Consider the following 19,692-nt stretch of genomic DNA (forward strand, 5'->3'; position numbering starts at 1 on the left):
AATCTCTCCCCCATTGCAAGTCAGTTTGCGGCGAGCTTTGGAGCCGGACGGTGCTGGTTTTTTTTTTTTCTCTCTGCGAGAGTTGTCGCGATTCGCGGAACGTGGTCATTACCGGATCGATTCGTCAGAAGTAGCAGTTGTAACGGAGTACAACAGGTATGACACAACGTGATCTACGTGACCTAGTGGTTTGCGACGAGTGATTGCCGGACGCAGCCAGAATGACTTTCTCTTGAAAGATCTTCTGTGAACTTGAATCCTACTCTGTAGAGTGCGACTTCAACAGCCCGCAATCGATAAGATAATGCCATACTGTTAGATATGCACTCAAAATGACCGGAATTTCCACAGAATCTCCCCGTCCTCGTCGTGAGTGCAGTATTCGTCCACACCGCAGCCCGCCAATGTCAACGGTGGTAAAGACCAGCGAACACGTTCCGCTGAATTCCAGCGCTACCGACGAGTCGGACTACACCAATCAGATGACCATTACGGCGAGCGAGTCCGAACAGAAGGCACTCACTAGCGCCATGAAATCTGCACGTGTGCCGGTCATAGTAGGCGCAACCGGTAAGGACGCAGCCAGTCCGCGGAAGAAACCGCTGGGAACGGATTTCGTACCACCTGACGGCGGTTGGGGCTGGATGGTGGTTTTGGCCGCCGGATGCTCCAATGTGAGTGGAATATCTTCCAAGTGGTGCTGTGAATAACCGTAGAAACGTTCTTTTCAGCTGTGCACCTTCCCGGCGCTTCAGCAGTTTGGTTTGCTGTTTCGCGAACGCATGCATCTACTCGACATCAATTCGTCGGAGATAACGACCATTATCAACACCAACTCGGCGCTGATGTCGATCGTAGGTCAGTTTTGTTTGAGCATGTTTCGTTATTTACGCTGCGCGTTACTCGAACAGAACGCATCCAAACTGTCAAACTCTAACAAACACAATTTTACAGGGCTCGCCAACGGACCCATGTTCCGACGGTTCTCGTACCGGCAGGTTGCCTTCTTCGGCGCCTCCCTAGTGACCCTGGCCCTGTTCCTGACTTCGTTGGCCCACTCGTTCGGGATGTACCTGGTCACGTTTTCAGTATTGTACGGTTCCGGCGTCGGAATCACCGCTTCCGCCAACTCCCTCGCCCTGAACACGTACTTCAGGGAGAAGCGCCGGTACGCAACCGGCTTCTCGTGGACCGCTACGGCGCTAGGTCCGATCATCGCTCCCCACGTGATCAACTACCTGATGCCACGATACGGCATTGACGGTACCGTGCTGATCTTTGCCGGCATCGCCATGAACGCGATCGTCTGTTCGATGCTGCTCCAACCGGTCGAGTGGCACGTGAAGCAGCCTCCCGCGGAGGACGTGGAGAAGGTCAAACCGGAGGAGCCGGTGCAGTGTCAGTTCTGCGCTTCACACCCCCTCCGAAAAGATCACAGTATTCTTTCCAGTCAGTATTTGTACAACGCGGACGATGTCTGCGCAACCGGGTACGAAATCATCGATCCCGGAACTCCCATGCTATCGCGAGCCAACGACGGTTGGTACTCCGGAAACCCTGCACGATCTCACTACGGCTCTCGCCTGAACCTTGGTGGAACGCCAAGCCGGATGCCCTCGTCCAGACCTTCCTTCGTGAACCTAACCGCTGCGGTGGAAGCAACCAAACGCCAACACCCAGCAACTCCACCCGTCAGTGCGTTTTCTCCGCCGCAGCACGTCAGCGAGCGGAAGTATCTTGCGGATAACCATAGCGCACGATCAACCGGAGGAGCGTTCCGGCGACGTTCCAATACCTTCAACCGGGAGAAGGAAGTTCTCAAGATGGCATCCCGCAAGCTGGAGCAGATCGTGGATCACGAAACGTGCTGTCAGTGTACGTGCGAAGAGGAACGTCAGACGCTGCTAAAAAGCCAACCGGAGGTCGTAGCAGAACCCGCGGATCAACCCACCCCCCATTACAGTATTCTCCAGAAGATCGTCATCTTCTTCGATCTGGATCTACTCAAAGATCTCATCTACGACAACATTATGGTCGGCGTCACGCTGGCCAACTTTGCCGAGCTCAACTTTTCCGTGCTCACTCCGTTCGTGCTTGGGGACTTTGGCCTCACAAAGGAGCAGATCGCCATGACGATGAGCTTGCTGGGTGCGATGGACATCTTCTGTCGGTTCTTCATCCCGTTCATCGCTGGAAAGATCGGCTGGGAGAACCGGACGTTCTTCCTGTTTGGCGTGCTGAACATGGCGTTCGGACGAATCGGTAAGCGTTGAGTTGCGCTAATAAGTACGCAGCCACTTTTTGACATTTGACCCAATCAGTTTTAGCTCACTTCCACTCGTACTCGGTGGTCCTCGCCGTGGCCTGCTGGATCGGCTTCAACAAGGGACTGCGCACCGTTTTTATGGCGCTGGCCATTCCGTCTCACGTTCCGCTTGACCGGTTGCCGGGCGCGACCGGGATTCAGCTGCTGTTTTCCGGCGTGTTCTACCTCCTGATGGGACCACTAATTGGTGAGTGGTTGATGAACTCTGTAGGGGAGAGTGGGGAGACTTGATCCCCGGGGAGACTTGATCCCAAGCCTGTATCTCGTCAGCATGTGGGTAAAACAATTAGCTTTGTTCTAGAAAGTTGTGCGAAATTGACTAAAACTCATTGTAGAAAACAAAGAAAAAAAATAAAAAATGTTTAGATTGAGTTACTCACATTTTTCGAAGAAGTGCTGCAAAAAACTTCCAAGAGATCTTTTTTCTTTATTTTGATAAGTATAGAAAACACTCAAAAATTATTCAAAAAAATATTTTTTATACATGAATTGTTTGATAAACATATCAACTCCAAAACACTTACGCATTTGACATTAAATTTATCGTCATACTATTTTTACAATCAATTGTTTAAAAAAGTGCGTTTAGGGAGACTTGATCCCTGCATTTTTACAGTCACTGGAATCAGCCTCAAGATTAAATAATTTGGCTGGGTTTTCGTACATAGTTTCCTTCAGTATAGTTGTACATAACTAACTGCAGATTGAACCATTTTTCAAAAGTTTTGTAAACAAAAATTACCAGCTTTTGTAAACATGCTCAATTTTGGTCTAAAAAAGAAAATTTTAAGTTTTTAAATATTTCACATGCTAAATTTGTTACATTTTGAACACAAACGTACAGGTTTAATGTGAAATTGCTGTATATTATAGAAAATTAAAAGTTTGGATTATTAAGAAACATTTTGCTTAAGATTTCTTCAAAATGTTGATAGGGGGATCAAATTACCCCCAACATTTTGAAAATGCCGGTTTAAAATATTTTTATAAAACGCTTGGCATTATTCTAAGAGTTTATCTGATGAAATACCCTTATCAGCCAGACAAAGTTGAATGTTTAAGCTTTCAATTCATGCAAAAAGATCATAGTTTTGTGAGAAATTGACAGAGTTATGTGCGATACAAAAAAAGGGGATCAAGTCTCCCCACTCTCCCCTATGCTTCCTCCTGCAACTCTTACGTTACGGTTGTAAACACGTTGATGATGAAAAGAAGCAAAAGTTTGCGAATGGGAATTGCAGATTTGGAGATGAGTTTACGGTCCGTTGAGTTTCTTGCCGGACACGATTGTGAAACGGGCGGAGCAGAATTGCATCATCACGGTGGGTGGATTTAAAGTTTGCGTGATATTTCCTCGTAACGACAAAAGTAATTTGGAAGTTAAATTACTCATCCCATTCTTTAGGGAAGTGGTGGAACTAAGAGTTGAAACTTCTGCAATTGCTTCTGTTTTTCTCATGTAATTAAACAGTGCATAAAACTTTTGCCACCGAAAGTATGTTAGGTTATTCTACACCCACAATTCAGAGTCGAGAGAATCGTTCCCTCAAAATTTACTGAGGTCTCAGTGCCAAAAGCGAAAGAATAATGCTACCAACGCACACCATCAGAACTAATGTGTTCATTCCTTAATTGAAACAATAAAGCTCCAGCAAGTGTCATGCACCAAGCTTTTTTTTATTTTGGAAAACGTCCATAACTAAATCGACATTATGCTGTATTAACATTATTTCTAGATGAAAATCTAGTAAAAACCTTGATATATTTAATTTTGTTTCAATTATTTAGAATACTATGTACATATAACATTTATTTATGCATTTAAATCAAATATTGACTTATCAATCTGCTTTAAGAAAAAATATGGCACAAATCAGAGAAAAGCTCAAAACTTCCGGAAAAAATATTTCCTTAAATTCATTGATATTTAAATAATGTTTGGACAGAAGCAAGGGTGCTGATTGCTCAAAATCAACCACTCCATTCGCGAGCACAGATAGAAGGCGACGCGATACTGCCCTGATGAATTCCTACTGTTTGTCACTTTCACACCATTCACTTCCGAACACTCTCTCTTCTACTCTCCTTCTCTCTCTGATCGGCTCAGTCTCCGAACGGCTCAGACAGGCCGAACGTCGCCGATCACTCTGAACTGAAAACATTTTTTCTCTGATGCGCTGCGTTATACTCATTAATTTGGGTTGCGTAAAATCAATGTTATCGATTAAATTGTGCATTTATTTTAATTTCATAACATTATAGACACCATTCAAAGAAACTTCCATCAAGAAAAAATCAAATTGATGGCAAACTGAAGGCGTGAAGACAAAAAGACTGCCGCGCTGACGTTTTGTGAGAATGGTTCTTCCCTGAGCATAGTAGTGTGTGAGTGTCGTCGAGCGACGGAGTAGGCAAAAAATTTCACGATGTGTTTGTTCGCTGAGTGAACAGTTCGGGCCACTCGCTGGCTGCTTGCGAGTATCATTCGCTCATGAATGCTAGCGGGTTAGAATAGGCGACGAATGGATAGGCGATGAGTGAGTGGTTTCTGTTCATTGAACCGAAAATCAGGACCCTTGGACAGAAGCATCATTTTTATTATTTTTAAAGCATTCAGCGATAATGTTTTTTACAAATTAGCCATAAATTAAATTTATTTTGGATGAGACCCTATATTTTATAAAAATAGAAAAAAGAGAATTTCGAACAATCAAGAACACACTATAAAACTAAGTTTAAACTTATGTTTTAGCCATTTTGAATTGTTAGTCTTGATTTTAAAATCTTCAAAATGAGCAGTTCTCTACAACTTTTCTTTTTTTTTTTGCCCATGCGTTGTATTTCAATACTAGTCTCCATACAATGTTGATGGCCGATCATACAAAATGGGTATGTGAATGCATGAAATTCTGTATCTTGAAAAGGGATTTTCTGATCGATTTGGTGTTTTGGGCCAAGTTTCAGGATATGATTAGAATTTATCGGAAAATAGGCGCAGGGAAAACATCAGTTTGTTTTTATTTAGCTTTTTATCACTAATAGTTGAATTCCCAAAATACGTATTTTAAAATTTGCGAAATTTTGGGATATCTAGAGTTTTTTTAATAGATCCTACAAACATATAAAATACAATATTTTATATGACAATTTCAAAAAAAAAACTTTAGATATGTTCTTTAAAATCTATCAGACAAAATAATTTTAAAAAATAGTTTTTTTGGCAAAAGCGAATTTGCAAACGAAAAGTACCTTATATTTTTTAATTAAATTACCACTTTCAAGTTATAGCTACTTTAACGAATATTTTAGTTTTTTATTGTTTTTTTGAGTAATTTTTTTTAAAGCGCATTTGAATAAATTTTTATGAAAGACTGAACAAAATTGCTCAAATTATCTCTCTGTAATTTTCAATGTTCAAAATTGAAACTTTTGCGAAATTCGCTGACCTTTTTAATTAAAATTATAACAAAATTTTGAAATCAAGTTTAAATTTTGTAATGGTTTTTTCTGACCCCATTTTTTAATGTTAAACCAAATTTGCAAAAAAAAAACACGAATTTTTTTGTTCATAAAACGAGAGGAAATTAGGCAACATTGAGAAAATTTATTTTTTCCTGTTTTTTTAACAAAGTCAAGAAAGCAAAATGTTGGAAATTTCTCAACATTTATGAAATATTTTCTCAAGAGTTTTTACGATTTTTTCAACAAAATTATTTTTTAACCTTTTTTAAGATTTTTTTGAAATCTGTTATTTTTTCAAAAAATCATAACATGTCCAAGATTATTTGCCTTTTCTAGAATTTTTGGAAAAGATGGTGTATTATGTTCCTCAAAAAATAGGATAAATTAAATTGTTAAATTGTAAATCAAGGTTAAATAAAAAAAAAAAAATTTAAAATCTGTAAAATATTTTCCATGTATCATTTTTGTCGATGTAGCCCAAAACATCATCATCATTATCACCTAAAACTTTGCCGAAGAAACAAAATCGATCAAAAGTCCTTCTAAAGAGCATTACTGCCCCTGATCGCATAAATGTCCCATATGAATTTTCATCGTTTTCGAGTTTTTGATGCAGATTGGTTCAAAATCGTGTGCCCTTTCAAAAGAGCTTATAACATCCAGCACTTTGTTCTAGAAATCAGGAGGAAATCCAGTTTTTTTGCGAAAACTTAACACGTAGCCTTATGTGTGGGACAAACTTCAAATGCGTTTTTCTCAGCTTGCTGTTTAAGAATATGGGACATTTATGCGAACATGGGCAGATTACACCTTTTATTATTGCTACCTCCAGTGTATTACTTTGTATTAAATCACAATGCACAGTGGTAAAGAACGCAAAATTAACTGAAAAATGGTGACGTCGAGGAGCTTTCATGTTTTCAGAAGAGTTGTTACAAATAGAAAAGGGCAACTTTTGGTTTGGTTCAAAATTAGGGTGGTTCACGATTAGGGTGGTTTTGAAAATCTAACTTTTCAGGAATATTTTTGGGAATTTTTTCGTTTTCTATTAAGTTTATGGGCTTGCCAATCCAAGCAACTTTGTCGAAGACACCAAAATGTTATCTCGTAATCTACGCCTTCTACTGCCAAATTTAGAGAGCAAACCTTCAAAAATCAGTTTTTAGATCGTAGCTTTTCAGTTTTCTGACAAGTCACTTTGGACTTAAGGGTCAAAAGTAACAGCCATTTTAAGGTAAAGCAAGAATCAAATTTAAAACTCAATTAGCTCGAAAAGGGTCAGGCCGAATTTGGATAAAACTACACTAATTTCATAGGTTTTGCATTAGATTTGTGAATTTTCACAAACCTCATACTATTTTTACAATCAAATTGTTTCAGGATTCAGTTACTATCGACACAAATTTCCACAACACTCGAAACTACAATTATATTTTTTTTTCGAATCAAACTTACCTTCCAACCTCAATCAAAATCGTTTACAGTTCGTTCTCCTCTCTGCCAACTCTTCTTCCCCCTTGTAATATCGAATCAATTCGATCCAACAACTCCAGCAATGATTCCAAAGCCACAGCTGAGCAGATGATTGTACACTATTTTCCAACCGTTTTGTTGGTTTTGTATCGTTTTCCTCTAGCTTTATGTTGTGTCGTCTCCTTCACTACTTTATCATTTCCATCGCGATGTGAATCCAACGACCTCTCCTTCCAGCCGTAATCGGAGAAGACTATTAGCGATGCCGTTTTCCCAGCCCTGAACTATAGTAACTAGTACTAACACTAGCAGAGCAAACAGGAAGCCATAGGACAGATTTGCACAAAATAGCGATAAACGCGAAAATTTAAATTTCGCGTGCCCCTCCGAGGTAGGCAACCAGCGAAGCACAAAAACAACAACAGTTTAGCACCAACACCCACGCAAATTGCCAACCTGCAGTACAATTTGGCACAAATTGTCACACACACACGCGCGCTCACAAACCGATCAAAACAATTGGCCAAAATCGCGGAAATTTTCCACTGGCTTCTCTCTGTCTCTCTCGCTTCTTTCTTTCTGTGCACAAAACAAAAATCAGCTGCTGGCCGCCGCCGCCACAATTTCTGTCCGAGGGTGCGACTCCTTCGGAAGAGTGCCAAACACTGAAGAAAATTACGACCAAAGCCAAAAGCGATATCCACACAAGCGACGATGTTTACAGAGACACAGCATAAAGAGGAAACATAAACTGCAACGCTCGCTCTCGCTCTCTCGTTCTCTCACCGAATTGGGGAAGGTGCGGTGCATCATCGGTTGCATCCTCTTTTGTTTGAACCAAGGGAATGGTGGAAAGAGAGGAATCACAAATCAGTATAAATAATTTCAAGATTTTTCAGGTGTAAACCGATAACGCGATCAAAAATTAAAGTGGAAGAATAAGGCTTTAAACTGCTTATTTAATTGTCGGTGTACAGGACGCCGCACTTTTTAATCATTTTCTGACGTCCATTCAATTTTGCAGTCCAAACCAAGTCATTGAATTGGAAAAATAAAATCTTTTTCAAATTTTCTTTTGTTGATTTGTGTACACCTGCGTCGAAGACCAAGATTGTTTACTTTTTGCTCTTTGGTCTGACAGTCTTGGTCTGACAGATTTGGTCTGTCAGCTTTATCATGGATTTTGGTCTGGTCTAGGCGAGGGATAGGACACAGCACCGTCCTGGTTTGAACACAAAAGCTGACAGCTAGGGAGAGGAAACAACACCGTTAGGGAGAGCGAATTAGGCACGTGCTTTGTGCGCTCGCGAAAGCTCTCTCTCTTCGGTGTGATGCAATGATCGAAAAGAGAGAATATAAGCGATCGATGTGGATAATCCATGGAATCCATAATCCATTTTTATCAAAAGGGCCGAACATTCAATATTACGCCCTTTTAAAATGTTAGTCTTGGTTTAAAAAAATTGAAAATATTTTTTTCGAAAAGATCGGAAAATTTCAGGAATGTTTCATATTTTAACATTGAAAATCGGGCCATTAGTTGCTGAGAATGGTGTGTTGTTTGGGTGGGACTTAGAAAACATCAATTTTTCTGTGTTTAAACCTTTGCATGGCAATATCTCAGCAACTAAGGGTCGTATCAACAAAGTTCAAAAGTGCAAAATATAGAGAATTTTCTCAGCTTTTCAATTTTTTTTTTCAAAAGTGGGCAAACATGTGCACTAATTTAAAAAAATGAAAAACTACGACTATTTTTAAAAAAGTCACCTAAAAATTGATGTAACTTGAAAACGGTGCACTTTATCAAAATTTCACAAGAGTACTTTTTGATTGCAAATTTGATTTTACATCGAAAAATGAAGTTGAAAATTTTTTGCGACCATTTTTTTTTTATTTTTTGAAAAAATCAGTATTGATTCAAAAATTCATAAATCACTCAAAGATTTTTTGCACATCTTGGAAATTTCTGAAAAGTTGGCATTTGATGTCCTCTAAAACAAATCAAAAAATAAAAAAAATAAAAATAGTGTTTTTTTGCCAATTAAGTTTTAGTGACAAAAAGTTAAATAAAAAATCACCAAAAAAATTTTTACCGTGCATCATGCATCACCTACAACTTTGCCGAAGACACCAAATCGATCAAAAAATTCCTTCAAAAGATACAGATTTTTGAATTTTCATACATCATTTTTGTATGGCCTGCTGCCAAATTTGTATGGAAAATTATATGGACAAACTAATGATGCAAAATGGCTTCTTTGGGCATACCGAAGGCACCAAAAAAGTTTCAGTTGGATTAAAAAATACAAAAATTAAAATTTAAGAAAAAATACCGATTTCGTAGAGAATTGCTCAAGTGCAAAAATGTTTCTGTTAGGTTTTTAAGGTGTCCCTTGTCCAACTTTGGAAAAAAATATTGGAAGGGCTGAAAAAAATCTCTACAATTTGCATTCATTGGATTTGTTGATCCGAATTTTGATTGCTAAATGAAAATTATCAAAAATGAGTTCTTAAGTTCTACCCAACTTTTTTAAAGATGATACCTTGGAAACCATAGATTAGTTTTTCAATATTTAACACTCAACAACCCAACCTTCGCTTGGCTTGGCCGAATGGTTAAGCTGTCCGCTTTGTAAGCGAATGATCATGGGCTCGATTCCCATCTGCTCCAACCTTCCATCGTATGGGGAAGTAAAACGTCGGTCCCGGCCTTGGTTGTTGATTGTTGGAGAAGAAATAGATTTGGGTGCTCTCTCCATTCAAACCTTTGGACTCCTAGGTTCGAGCAGAAACTTGCAATCGGGACCACAAAAGACCTGGGGGTCGTTAAAGTGGGTGGTTTTATTATGAACCCAACCTTAGATCTAAATATTCAACAAAAATCAAGTTTTAACCATGATAATGGTATCGTTCTATTGTAGAAAATGTTAAAAACATGCAAAAATTTAAAATGTGACTGAAAAACATGAAAAAAGTAAATTCACAAAAACCAATGATAGGAGGTGGTAGGGTAAGCAAAATAATATCAGAAACAAACATAAACAAAACAACATAAATGCGAAATAAAATACTAAAAATGAAACAAGAGAAATAAAGTTTTTCGTAGAATAAAAGTTGATCAATCAAAATGACCATGTGTGAACCATGTGTAAAATTTCCTCAACTCCTTGAAAAAACATATTTTCAGATTTTGAAAATCACAACTTACATTTCGAATGGGCTCACGAATTTGTGCAAATTCGTGTTTTCAATAATCTTTTTTTATTTTCTTATTTTTCAAATTTATGAGTTCCAATATGATCCTAAAATTTTCCAAAGAATTGGCTTGATGAAATATTAATAAATTGAATTTTATAATGTAAAAGGCAATCAATCACTCAAATTTGAATGATATGGAGTCACTGAGCTCGAATAAACCCGAAAAATCATGATTCAACAGCAAAAAGTCCATAAGAAAACTTCAATCACAAAATCGTGTCTGGACTGTATTTTAAAAAGCTTTCTCTTATATTTTTCTCTCACTCTCAGCACCTCTCTCACAGAAAGTCCCCAACAAAGTCCAACAGTTCTTTGTTTGTTGCACTTTCCCTCACTCTTTCTCCCTTTAACAGCATGCTTCTAATCACGTTTTCTTGGTCGCGTTCCTACACTTTGCTCTGTATGTGATTTTTTTAATTTTTATGTTTACGTCTCTTCTTTCTTCAGTAACAACTTTTCAATAGGGCGAAACCCTCAGATGTAAACAAACTGAGTTTTTGTCAGAATCATATAAAGCGAACAAAACTGATTCTAAAACACTCTCCAACATCTCAAAATTCCGAAAATACGTAGTTTTACAAGCAAAAAACAAAAGGGCTAATCAACAACATCAATCAAAACAAACCAAATTGAGTTTCCGCCCTTGTGTTTTCACCCAATTACGAGGGGCGAATGTAGTGTTTTCTGCAAGTTCCGACGTATATTTAGAAACATTAAATTTTCGTTATAATTTAGTGAATTTTAACCTGAAAATCTTCCAAATGGATCAATATGTATGTTTCTGATGTCTCTGACCACAATTCCACAACAAACACAGATTTGTATGATCCTAAATACATAACTTTTCAATTTCAATTATTGTAGTATCGGATCTGGTCTGGTTTCACAATCTAGATATGAAGGTCCATAATTTATCGGTTCTTGGGACATCCAGGGATTCTGGGTCGAGCAGTTGCAGGACAAAAAGTTAGTGTAGGGAGGTTTAGGAGGAATGCCGTACAAAATCATCGCCTCCGTAACCATTGAAGCTATGCAAAGATTGAGAAGGCACGATGGTGTCGCGGGGTGGCCTAGTCGTCGGGTGCCATGTCTCCCACTTCCGGCGGGGACACCCCAAGAAACGTCACTTCAATATAGACCACATCGTCAAACCAGCTTGCTACTTACGGTGTATCCTGGCTCAACGAGTCGTGGCCTGAATCGGACTCCTTATTAAGGCTTTTTAGACCAATTTTGTATCACTGAGGTTGCAAATATCACTGTATTGTCACTGACTGTAACGTTTCACAATGATACAATAGTTGTTTTACCACTTTTTTCTTTAAAAACCCGAAAAATGAACAAAAAACAAAAGGGCGAATCTGTTGTTTACTTCTGCTTTGTGGCGTAACCTGACGGGCTAAACCTTTGTTTTGGTTGAGTGGGTGGCGAATACGGTGGGGCGAAAATGTAGGCACGCTCTTCAAAAAGGCGTAATTTCTTTTTCTCAATTTTTAATAGCAAAAACACCTTAATTAATTTCAAATTGTTCTCTATGATGAAATTATTGCTATTTTCTATTACGTTTTGACAAATTTGATGGTTTTCATGCTTTTTTGTGGAAATAGGAATTGGGTACTAAAGCCCTATGTCAATTTTTATGTAGAACGGTAAAAAACACGATAAAAAACCATTTCTGATCACTTTTTTTCATTTTAATGCAAAATTTTTTTTTGACAAGACAGCATTTTTCCGATGGATCAACTATGGTCCCCTTGGAACGAGCTGTCAAGTAGGAGCTTTTCTGTCAAGAAGGACCGCCAGGTTAATTTTTCAAAATTGATTTAAAAATCCATTTTAAACTCTTTGTGCTCGTACAAAGGGTCATTGTACTCAGAAAAATAAGCTTTAACGCTGTAAACAATAATATCAGAAATCTAAGCTTCATTTTAGGACCCAATTGATCGAAATTGCAAAATTTTGAATGTTGATTTTCCCGAAACGGCAGGATCGTAGGTTTCGCCCTTTTGAAATGCTGTTACTGTCTTCTCGTATGCTATCATTTGTGATTGTTTACAGTTTTATTACTCTTTATGCTGGTCCAAGCAAGAGTACTCGTTTTATTCTTGGTTCTTGCTTTTGTCCGGAGCTGACTTTTCTTATTTTTTCTTATTTTCGTTCGTTTGCGCTTTATCTGGGACGGAACGAGTCATCGTATGAGTCTTGGACTTGGATTGAGTTTTGGACGATTCATCTTCTTCGAAAGAGTACAATGAACAGTGTACACAATGAGAAGAGCATCATACGGGTTTATGTCGAGCACGAGTCCATCTCGTGTTTGACTCGATTTTTTGGATGACTCCGTTTACGATAGAGAGATAACAGAATTGGACATAAAACTAAATTAATTTATTGGACTTTTGAAACTGATGATAACTTCTGTTATCGAAAAAGAGTGTTTGATCTATAACTAAACTAAGAGTTTTTTTTAGAATAATTTAATGAATTCAAATATCACATTTTTATTATTTTTCCAGAGCAGCAAATGTTGTGTTATTTTTATTTAAAATGTAATTACGTGAATTATCAAGATTTCTTTATTCTAATTTAAAACTCACAGAAATATTTTAAACCAATCGTTATGCTCATTTCTCAATCTTAACCAACATATTTGCAATCATTTGAATTTTTATTATTATAAATTTATTATTGTAATAATTTGGCAAATATTTTCAAAGTACAAGAGTAACTATTTAGATAACGTAGCCAAACGTTTACTATTTTAGTGTATTCTTTCAATTTCTGTAGATAATGAAGTGTTACAGCAATTTTTATGCCATATTTTCCAAAATATGTTTACAGTTCTAAAATAGCCTACCCTTTGTGATACGTATTTTATTAGCCAAAGGAGTTAAAATATGAAACGCTCTAAGGACTTTTTCAAAACAAAAAAAACTAGAATTTAACAAAACTTTGGTGCCAGTCAAAACCTGTTTTAAGAGTAATTTAATTTCGTTTTCAATTGCCCAGAGAATCAAAAAAAAAATGCAGTAAATCCCTGGATTGAAATATTCGTTTTCGTTTTCGTTTTACGGAGCAAGGTGGGGGGCGCGGCCTCAAGTCAGTCCAAGTCCGGTTTCTTGTGGAAAAAAGGGTAGTGGCCGAACTAGTATTGCATACCAAATGAACACCGCCGGAAGATATAGGGGATCGGGAGGGGGAAGGTGAAAGAAAATTAGTGTGGGTGTGAGTAGTAAGAATTTGGATGACTTGAGCAGTTACGTTAATCTAACTTTAAAACTGAATATAGGAAATCTGAAATTATGATTCAATCAAAAACTCAATTGAGATTTATACAAAGGGAACCTATGATGTATTTCAAATCTAAAGGTAATCAAATAAATTAACTGGAAAATGAAAGATGAAAACTAACTTGTCAGGGGCATTTTTTCTGGACCCCGTCCTGTCGCGTCCGTCAGTAGTCTTGTCGTACACTGCAACTAACTTTAATTTAACTAATAATTTATGTCCAATTATTCATTTCAGAAAAACTAACTAACTTGAAACAACAACCTCAACAAAACTGTCTGAAAGTAACTTGAATCTCAAATCCCCGAAATTTTAATTACAAAACCAAACATTTCTTTGCCTATTTTTAAAACCTGTCTTGCTGCTTCCAAAAACAATAAACATTAATGAAACGTTCATATTTTACAAGTTGAACACTCGTTGTTAAGACGAATATTTCGTGCCTTCCATTTCATTAGGGCACACAAGCTCTGCAAACAAGAGTGTATCCCTATCATATATCTTACGTAATTTGAGTGAAAGAGACACAATCCTGTTCACACCTGTGTGTCCTTTTGAAATGTTAGGCTCTATTTGATCGTCAAAACTCCAGTAGATCCTCGATTCGCAACAATGATCGATACAACCATAATCCGAAAACCGTTAGTTCAACAGATTAACGAATTTTGTCCGATATCATTTCATTATTGATTGATCGAGACTCTATGGATTTTTTGACAATTCAGAATGGTTAGTATACCACTTCAATTGAAATCAGAAATTCTGATAGCATTACTAAACTGGCTTACACATAACTGAAGTCTGGAATTATTAAACAACCTAGAAAAAGTTACAAAAAAAAACTAACTATTCCTCCCCATTATCAAACGGGTCTAGCTCATTTCCCCGAATGACATTTCCCCGAATGCCATTTCCCCGAAAATCATTTCCCCTAATTGGCCACATCCCCGAATACCACTTCCCCTAATCAGCCACATCCCCGAATGCCATTTCCCCGAATATCATTTCCCCTAATCGGCTATATCCCCGAATGCCATTTCCCTAATCGGCCATTTCCCCGAATGCCGTTTCCCGAAATGACACTTACGCCAATTGCCGTTTATTTAAATTTAAAATTACTCGAATTTGCATATCCCTAATCATCATTTTCGCTAAAGCCTTTTCCATGACTAACAGTTATTTTCTTTCTCAATTTTACCGAACAAACAGCTTTTTCGGGTATGCTGATGATCTCACTGTTGATTAAATGTTGTAAATTGGGTAGTAAAGCCCTTTGTCAATTTTTATGAACAACGGTAAAAAACACGATTGAAAACCATTTCTAATAACTTTTTTTTATTCATTTTTATGCAAAAAAAAGTTTTTGACAAGACAACATTTTTCCGATGGATCAACTATGCCCCCCCTGGATCGAGCTGTCAAGTAGGAGCTTTTCTGCCAAGAAGGACCGTGAAGTGAATTTTTAGAAATTGAATTAAAAATCCTTTTAAATCCTTTGCGGTCGTACAAAGGGTCATTGTACTTAGTAAAGCTTATTTTTCTTGTGAACAATAATATCACAAATTTAAGCTTAATTTTAGGACCCAATTACTAGATTTTTGTTGTTCAATTAACATTTGTATTCAACCGCATGATTAAATGTTGTTTTTGAGAAATTTGCAAGGAATTTTTTTCGAATTTTGTTCAAGAACGCAAAATCGAACAAATAGGTACATAAGGCTGGTATAAATTTTTGTTGATTATACTTTTCGCCAAATCCCAAACCAGCAATGCGAATAAAATGATCAGTGTAAACGGGGTTCTGTACTACGAAAATCGCACGGTTTGTTTTCTGAATCATAAAAAATAACAAAATTTCTATTGCATTATTATTATCATGTCTATAAGAAAAAGGTATTTGTTTTGAGAATGTATAAAATTAGTCTGTAACAATATTCATTGTATTTGAATGAATAGTACCAAACCTTACAACACCCCTTCCCCCCTAAAATGCTACGTCTGTTCTGAGTGAAGCCAAAAGAAAGTTGATCATTCAAGGCCAATACGAACCTTTCAAGAAATATTATATGTAGTTTGATGTGATAAAAATTGCCATCATTTTTTCTTACACAGTCGACTCTCTGGTCTATCGATGAATTCTTCAGTCCCTGTTTGCTTTAAAAATCTCTTCCGGTTGTCAATAATTTCAGTTTTCATGGCTTGCATAGACATTTTTCTTGGCGAAACGAAGCTTTAAAGGGTGTTTGACATTAGTTTGGTTTTGTTTGATGGACGTTGCCATGATTCTCTCCCATAGCTGGGTATCAAGAAAAAAATATTTTCAATCGAGTCTTCATTTTGCATCGTTCTGTAATCTGATGATTCTCTTCCTCGACGGTCCCTTGGATATTGACAAGCAGAGAGTCGACTGTAAAATGCTATTTCCCGAACGTGGTCAAGCCGAATGCCCGGTGCCCAGGAGCGCGCGCGCTCCGGGGCACCGGGCATTTCGGCTTGACCGCGTTCGAAATGGCGTTCAGGGAAATGACTATTCAGGGAAATGACTATTCAGGGATATGACTAATCGGGTAAATGGCATTCGGGATTGTGGCCCATTCGGGAAAATGGCATTCGGGAATGTGGACGATTAGGGGAAATGGGAAATTCGGGTAAATGGAATTCGGGGAAATGACTATTAGGGGAAGTGTCTTTTCGGGGAAGTGGCATTCGGGGAAATGTCCCTTCGGTAATATGGGTTTCGGGAAAATGTCATAGATTCTTATCAAACAGTTTTAAACCTGTTTCTAACCGATTTTACGAACAAGAATATTGAGACTCGAATAAAAAATTTCAATATCTTGTAATTTTACATATTATAAAAGCTGTGATTTCTATCAACACAAGTATATAAATATAAAATAAATATGTGATATATATCAACATCGGAAACCATCTTGGCAAATAGCCCTGAAACGACGGCAACGTGTGGTTCCATCTCCAGGGAATCCCTGGATTGAAATATAGGGGGATGGCGTCGCTATTTTTAGACCACGTTTTCCACTTTTTCGCATCGAAACCGACTACTTTATCGACTTCATTTTGCTGGGCGAGATAGGACGCCGTCTATTTTTAGACGATGACTCAGCACTTTTACACTCTTGCGCTTAAAAAAACCAGGTGGCAGCACGATGTAACGCCACGTCCCTATAGGGGGATGGCGTCGCTATTTTTAGACCACGTTTTCCACTTTTTCGCATCGAAACCGACTACTTTATCGACTTCATTTTGCTGGGCGAGATAGGACGCCGTCTATTTTTAGACGATGACTCAGCACTTTTACACTCTTGCGCTTAAAAAAACCAGGTGGCAGCACGATGTAACGCCACGTCCCTATTAAAACAATAAAATTGTTGTTTGAAAAACATAAAAAATGATCTCATGCTTTTAGTCTGAGCTTTACACATGTGAAGACTTTTAATCATATATATATCAGTCCTCCTTCAACGGGCTCGTTGGTCTAGGGGTATGATTTTCACTTAGGGTGCGAGAGGTCCCGGGTTCAAATCCCGGACGAGCCCACCTCGATTTTTTTTGTAACACTCTCAAAGCAATGTCTTTTCTTACCTTCCGCGCAGGCTTCATCCGGGACCGCACCAACTACACCGTCACGCTGCACTGCCTGAACGTGGCCACCTACCTGACGGCGCTGAGCTGGGGCCTGGAGATGTACTACTTCACACCGCGGCGGATTCGCCGCGAGAAAGCAGCGGACGCGGAAAAGGCGGCTGTCATCTGAGTTGAAATATATGATCTTTTTATTAAAAAAGAAGTGATGGCGAACTTTTTTTATTTACTTTGTGATTTTAAATCGAGAAAGAAAAACTTAGTAACGGTAGTGATCCGGCTTGTACGGTCCGGCGACGGGCACGTTCAGATAGTCGGACTGCTTCTGGCTGAGCTTGGTCAGCTTGACGCCCAGTTTGTCGAGGTGCAGCGCGGCGACCTCTTCGTCGAGCGCCTTCGGCAGCACGAACACGCCGACCTTGTACTGTTCCGGCTTGGTCCACAGTTCGATCTGGGCCAGCGTTTGGTTGGTGAACGAGTTGGACATGACGAAGCTGGAGTGGCCGGTGGCACAGCCCAGGTTGACGAGGCGACCCTCGGCCAGCAGGATCACGTGGTTTCCCGAGGGGAGCAGGTAGCGGTCGACCTGCGGCTTAATGTTGACCTTCTCCTTGGCGTTCTGCTCGAGCCAGGCGACGTTCACCTCGCAGTCAAAGTGGCCAATGTTGCACACGATCGAGTCGTCCTTCATGTTCATAAAGTGCTCGCCCATGATGATGTCGCTGCAGCCGGTCGTGGTCACGAAGATCTGCGCCTCCTTGCTGGCTTCCTCCATCGTGGTCACCTCGTAACCTTCCATCGCTGCCTGCAGCGCGTTGATCGGATCAATCTCCGTCACCAGCACCCGTCCGCCAAAGTTCTTCAGCGCCTGGGCGCAACCCTTGCCCACATCGCCGTACCCGGCCACGACGCAAACCTTGCCCGCGATCATCACATCCGTGGCGCGCTTGATTCCGTCCAGCAGCGACTCGCGACATCCGTACAGATTGTCAAACTTGCTCTTGGTAACCGAGTCGTTCACGTTGATCGCCGGAACGCCCAGCTTGCCCTCCTTCATCATCTTGTACAGGTTGTGCACTCCCGTGGTGGTCTCCTCGCTGATTCCCTTGATTCCGCCCAAATACTGCGGGTACTCGGTGTGGACCAGGTTCGTCAGGTCACCGCCGTCGTCCAGGATCATGTTCAGCGGCTGCCCGTCGGCGAAGACCAACGTTTGGCGGATGCACCACAGGTACTCCTCGTCGGTTTCGCCCTTCCAGGCGTACACCGGCACACCGGCCTTGGCGATGGCGGCCGCCGCGTGGTCCTGGGTGCTGAAGATGTTGCAGCTGCTCCACTGGACCTGAGGAGAATAAGAACGAGTAAGTTTTTAGATTATTTTTTTGAAAAATCATTAAACGTAAACAACGTACTGGTTCTACTAGACTAAGTGCCTATAGAACCCTAGATTCATAACGTTATGTAAACAAAATTTTTGAAGATATAAACGGCCAAGAGGTTTACCGGGAAAATAGCAGTGCTGACTTGAACAAGATTCAATAAAGACACAGGAACTCAACACAACACATGATCCTGGGATCCTACAGATAGCGATTCGCATTCCGCATTGGAAACAGTGTAGCACAATCGTGATCCGCAGGCATTAGAGAAACGTGACCGATTACGCCGCCAATTCAGATCTACTTTGATTTCATGCAGTGTCGCTGCGTTGAAAAAAGGAGTTCAAGTATGTTTTAGGTGCATTCTAGGTATTTGATGTTCGCGTCCGTGTTAGGGAAGCGCCTTTTCGATGGCCAATTTAATGCATTCCAATTTCTTGACAATTCTCTCAAGATTGAGTTTTTTTCCTTCCTCACCTTACTGATGAAAGGCTGTAAAATCACTCGAAAAATTAATTCGAACTCGTAGACCCACCTTCACGTATACCTATCGACTCAGAATCAAATTCTGAGCAAATGTCATCTGTCAAGTTATTTTTTGTTATGCTAAAGGGGAGATGGGAGATGAAAATTACTTATTCATTGCTGCAAGACCATAATTCTGATGTATGAAATACAAATTTTAAAATCTTTGCATTTTCAGATTTCTCTGATTGGCTCATTCAAAACTCACAAACATCCAAATATCTTTCAAAGTTTATGTCAGCCCCCCCCCCCCTAGTTCCGAGATATTTGAGTTCAAAGTTTTGGTGCTCTGGAGTAACCATGGGCGGGAGAGGGCTAAGGGAGAAGTCTCATAAAAATTACACAACAGATTATTTTGATCTCAATTAACGTACATAT

At 39.4% G+C, this 19,692-nt stretch overlaps 3 protein-coding genes and 1 non-coding gene across 4 annotated transcripts in view; 2 read left to right on the top strand and 2 right to left on the bottom strand.

Moving 5' to 3' along the window:
- Positions 1-7,966, bottom strand: part of LOC6040464 — a 67,811-nt gene extending 59,845 nt beyond the window's left edge. The window contains exon 1 of the mRNA XM_038255088.1: positions 7,244-7,966. The gene's annotated coding sequence lies outside the window, so the exon portion shown is untranslated. The remainder of the gene's footprint in view (positions 1-7,243) is intronic.
- LOC6040463 lies at positions 1-17,626 on the top strand. Its single transcript, XM_038255040.1, has 6 exons — positions 1-156; positions 352-674; positions 732-858; positions 955-2,262; positions 2,322-2,513; positions 17,422-17,626. The coding sequence occupies exons 2-6, from the start codon at positions 405-407 to the stop codon at positions 17,580-17,582; spliced, it is 2,058 nt and encodes a 685-aa protein (XP_038110968.1). The 5' UTR covers positions 1-156; positions 352-404; the 3' UTR covers positions 17,583-17,626.
- On the top strand, positions 17,293-17,364 carry Trnap-agg. The gene has a single exon. It is a non-coding gene; the product is annotated as a tRNA-Pro (tRNA).
- The window catches only part of LOC6040461 (adenosylhomocysteinase), an 11,495-nt gene continuing 9,401 nt past the window's right edge, over positions 17,599-19,692 (bottom strand). Inside the window, exon 3 of the mRNA XM_001849796.2 lies at positions 17,599-18,752. Coding sequence (XP_001849848.2) covers positions 17,670-18,752 — 1,083 coding nt within the window. The 3' untranslated portion in view covers positions 17,599-17,669. The remainder of the gene's footprint in view (positions 18,753-19,692) is intronic.

Source organism: Culex quinquefasciatus, chromosome 1 (genome assembly GCF_015732765.1).
Source record: "Culex quinquefasciatus strain JHB chromosome 1, VPISU_Cqui_1.0_pri_paternal, whole genome shotgun sequence".
Taxonomy (NCBI): Eukaryota; Metazoa; Arthropoda; class Insecta; order Diptera; family Culicidae; genus Culex; species Culex quinquefasciatus.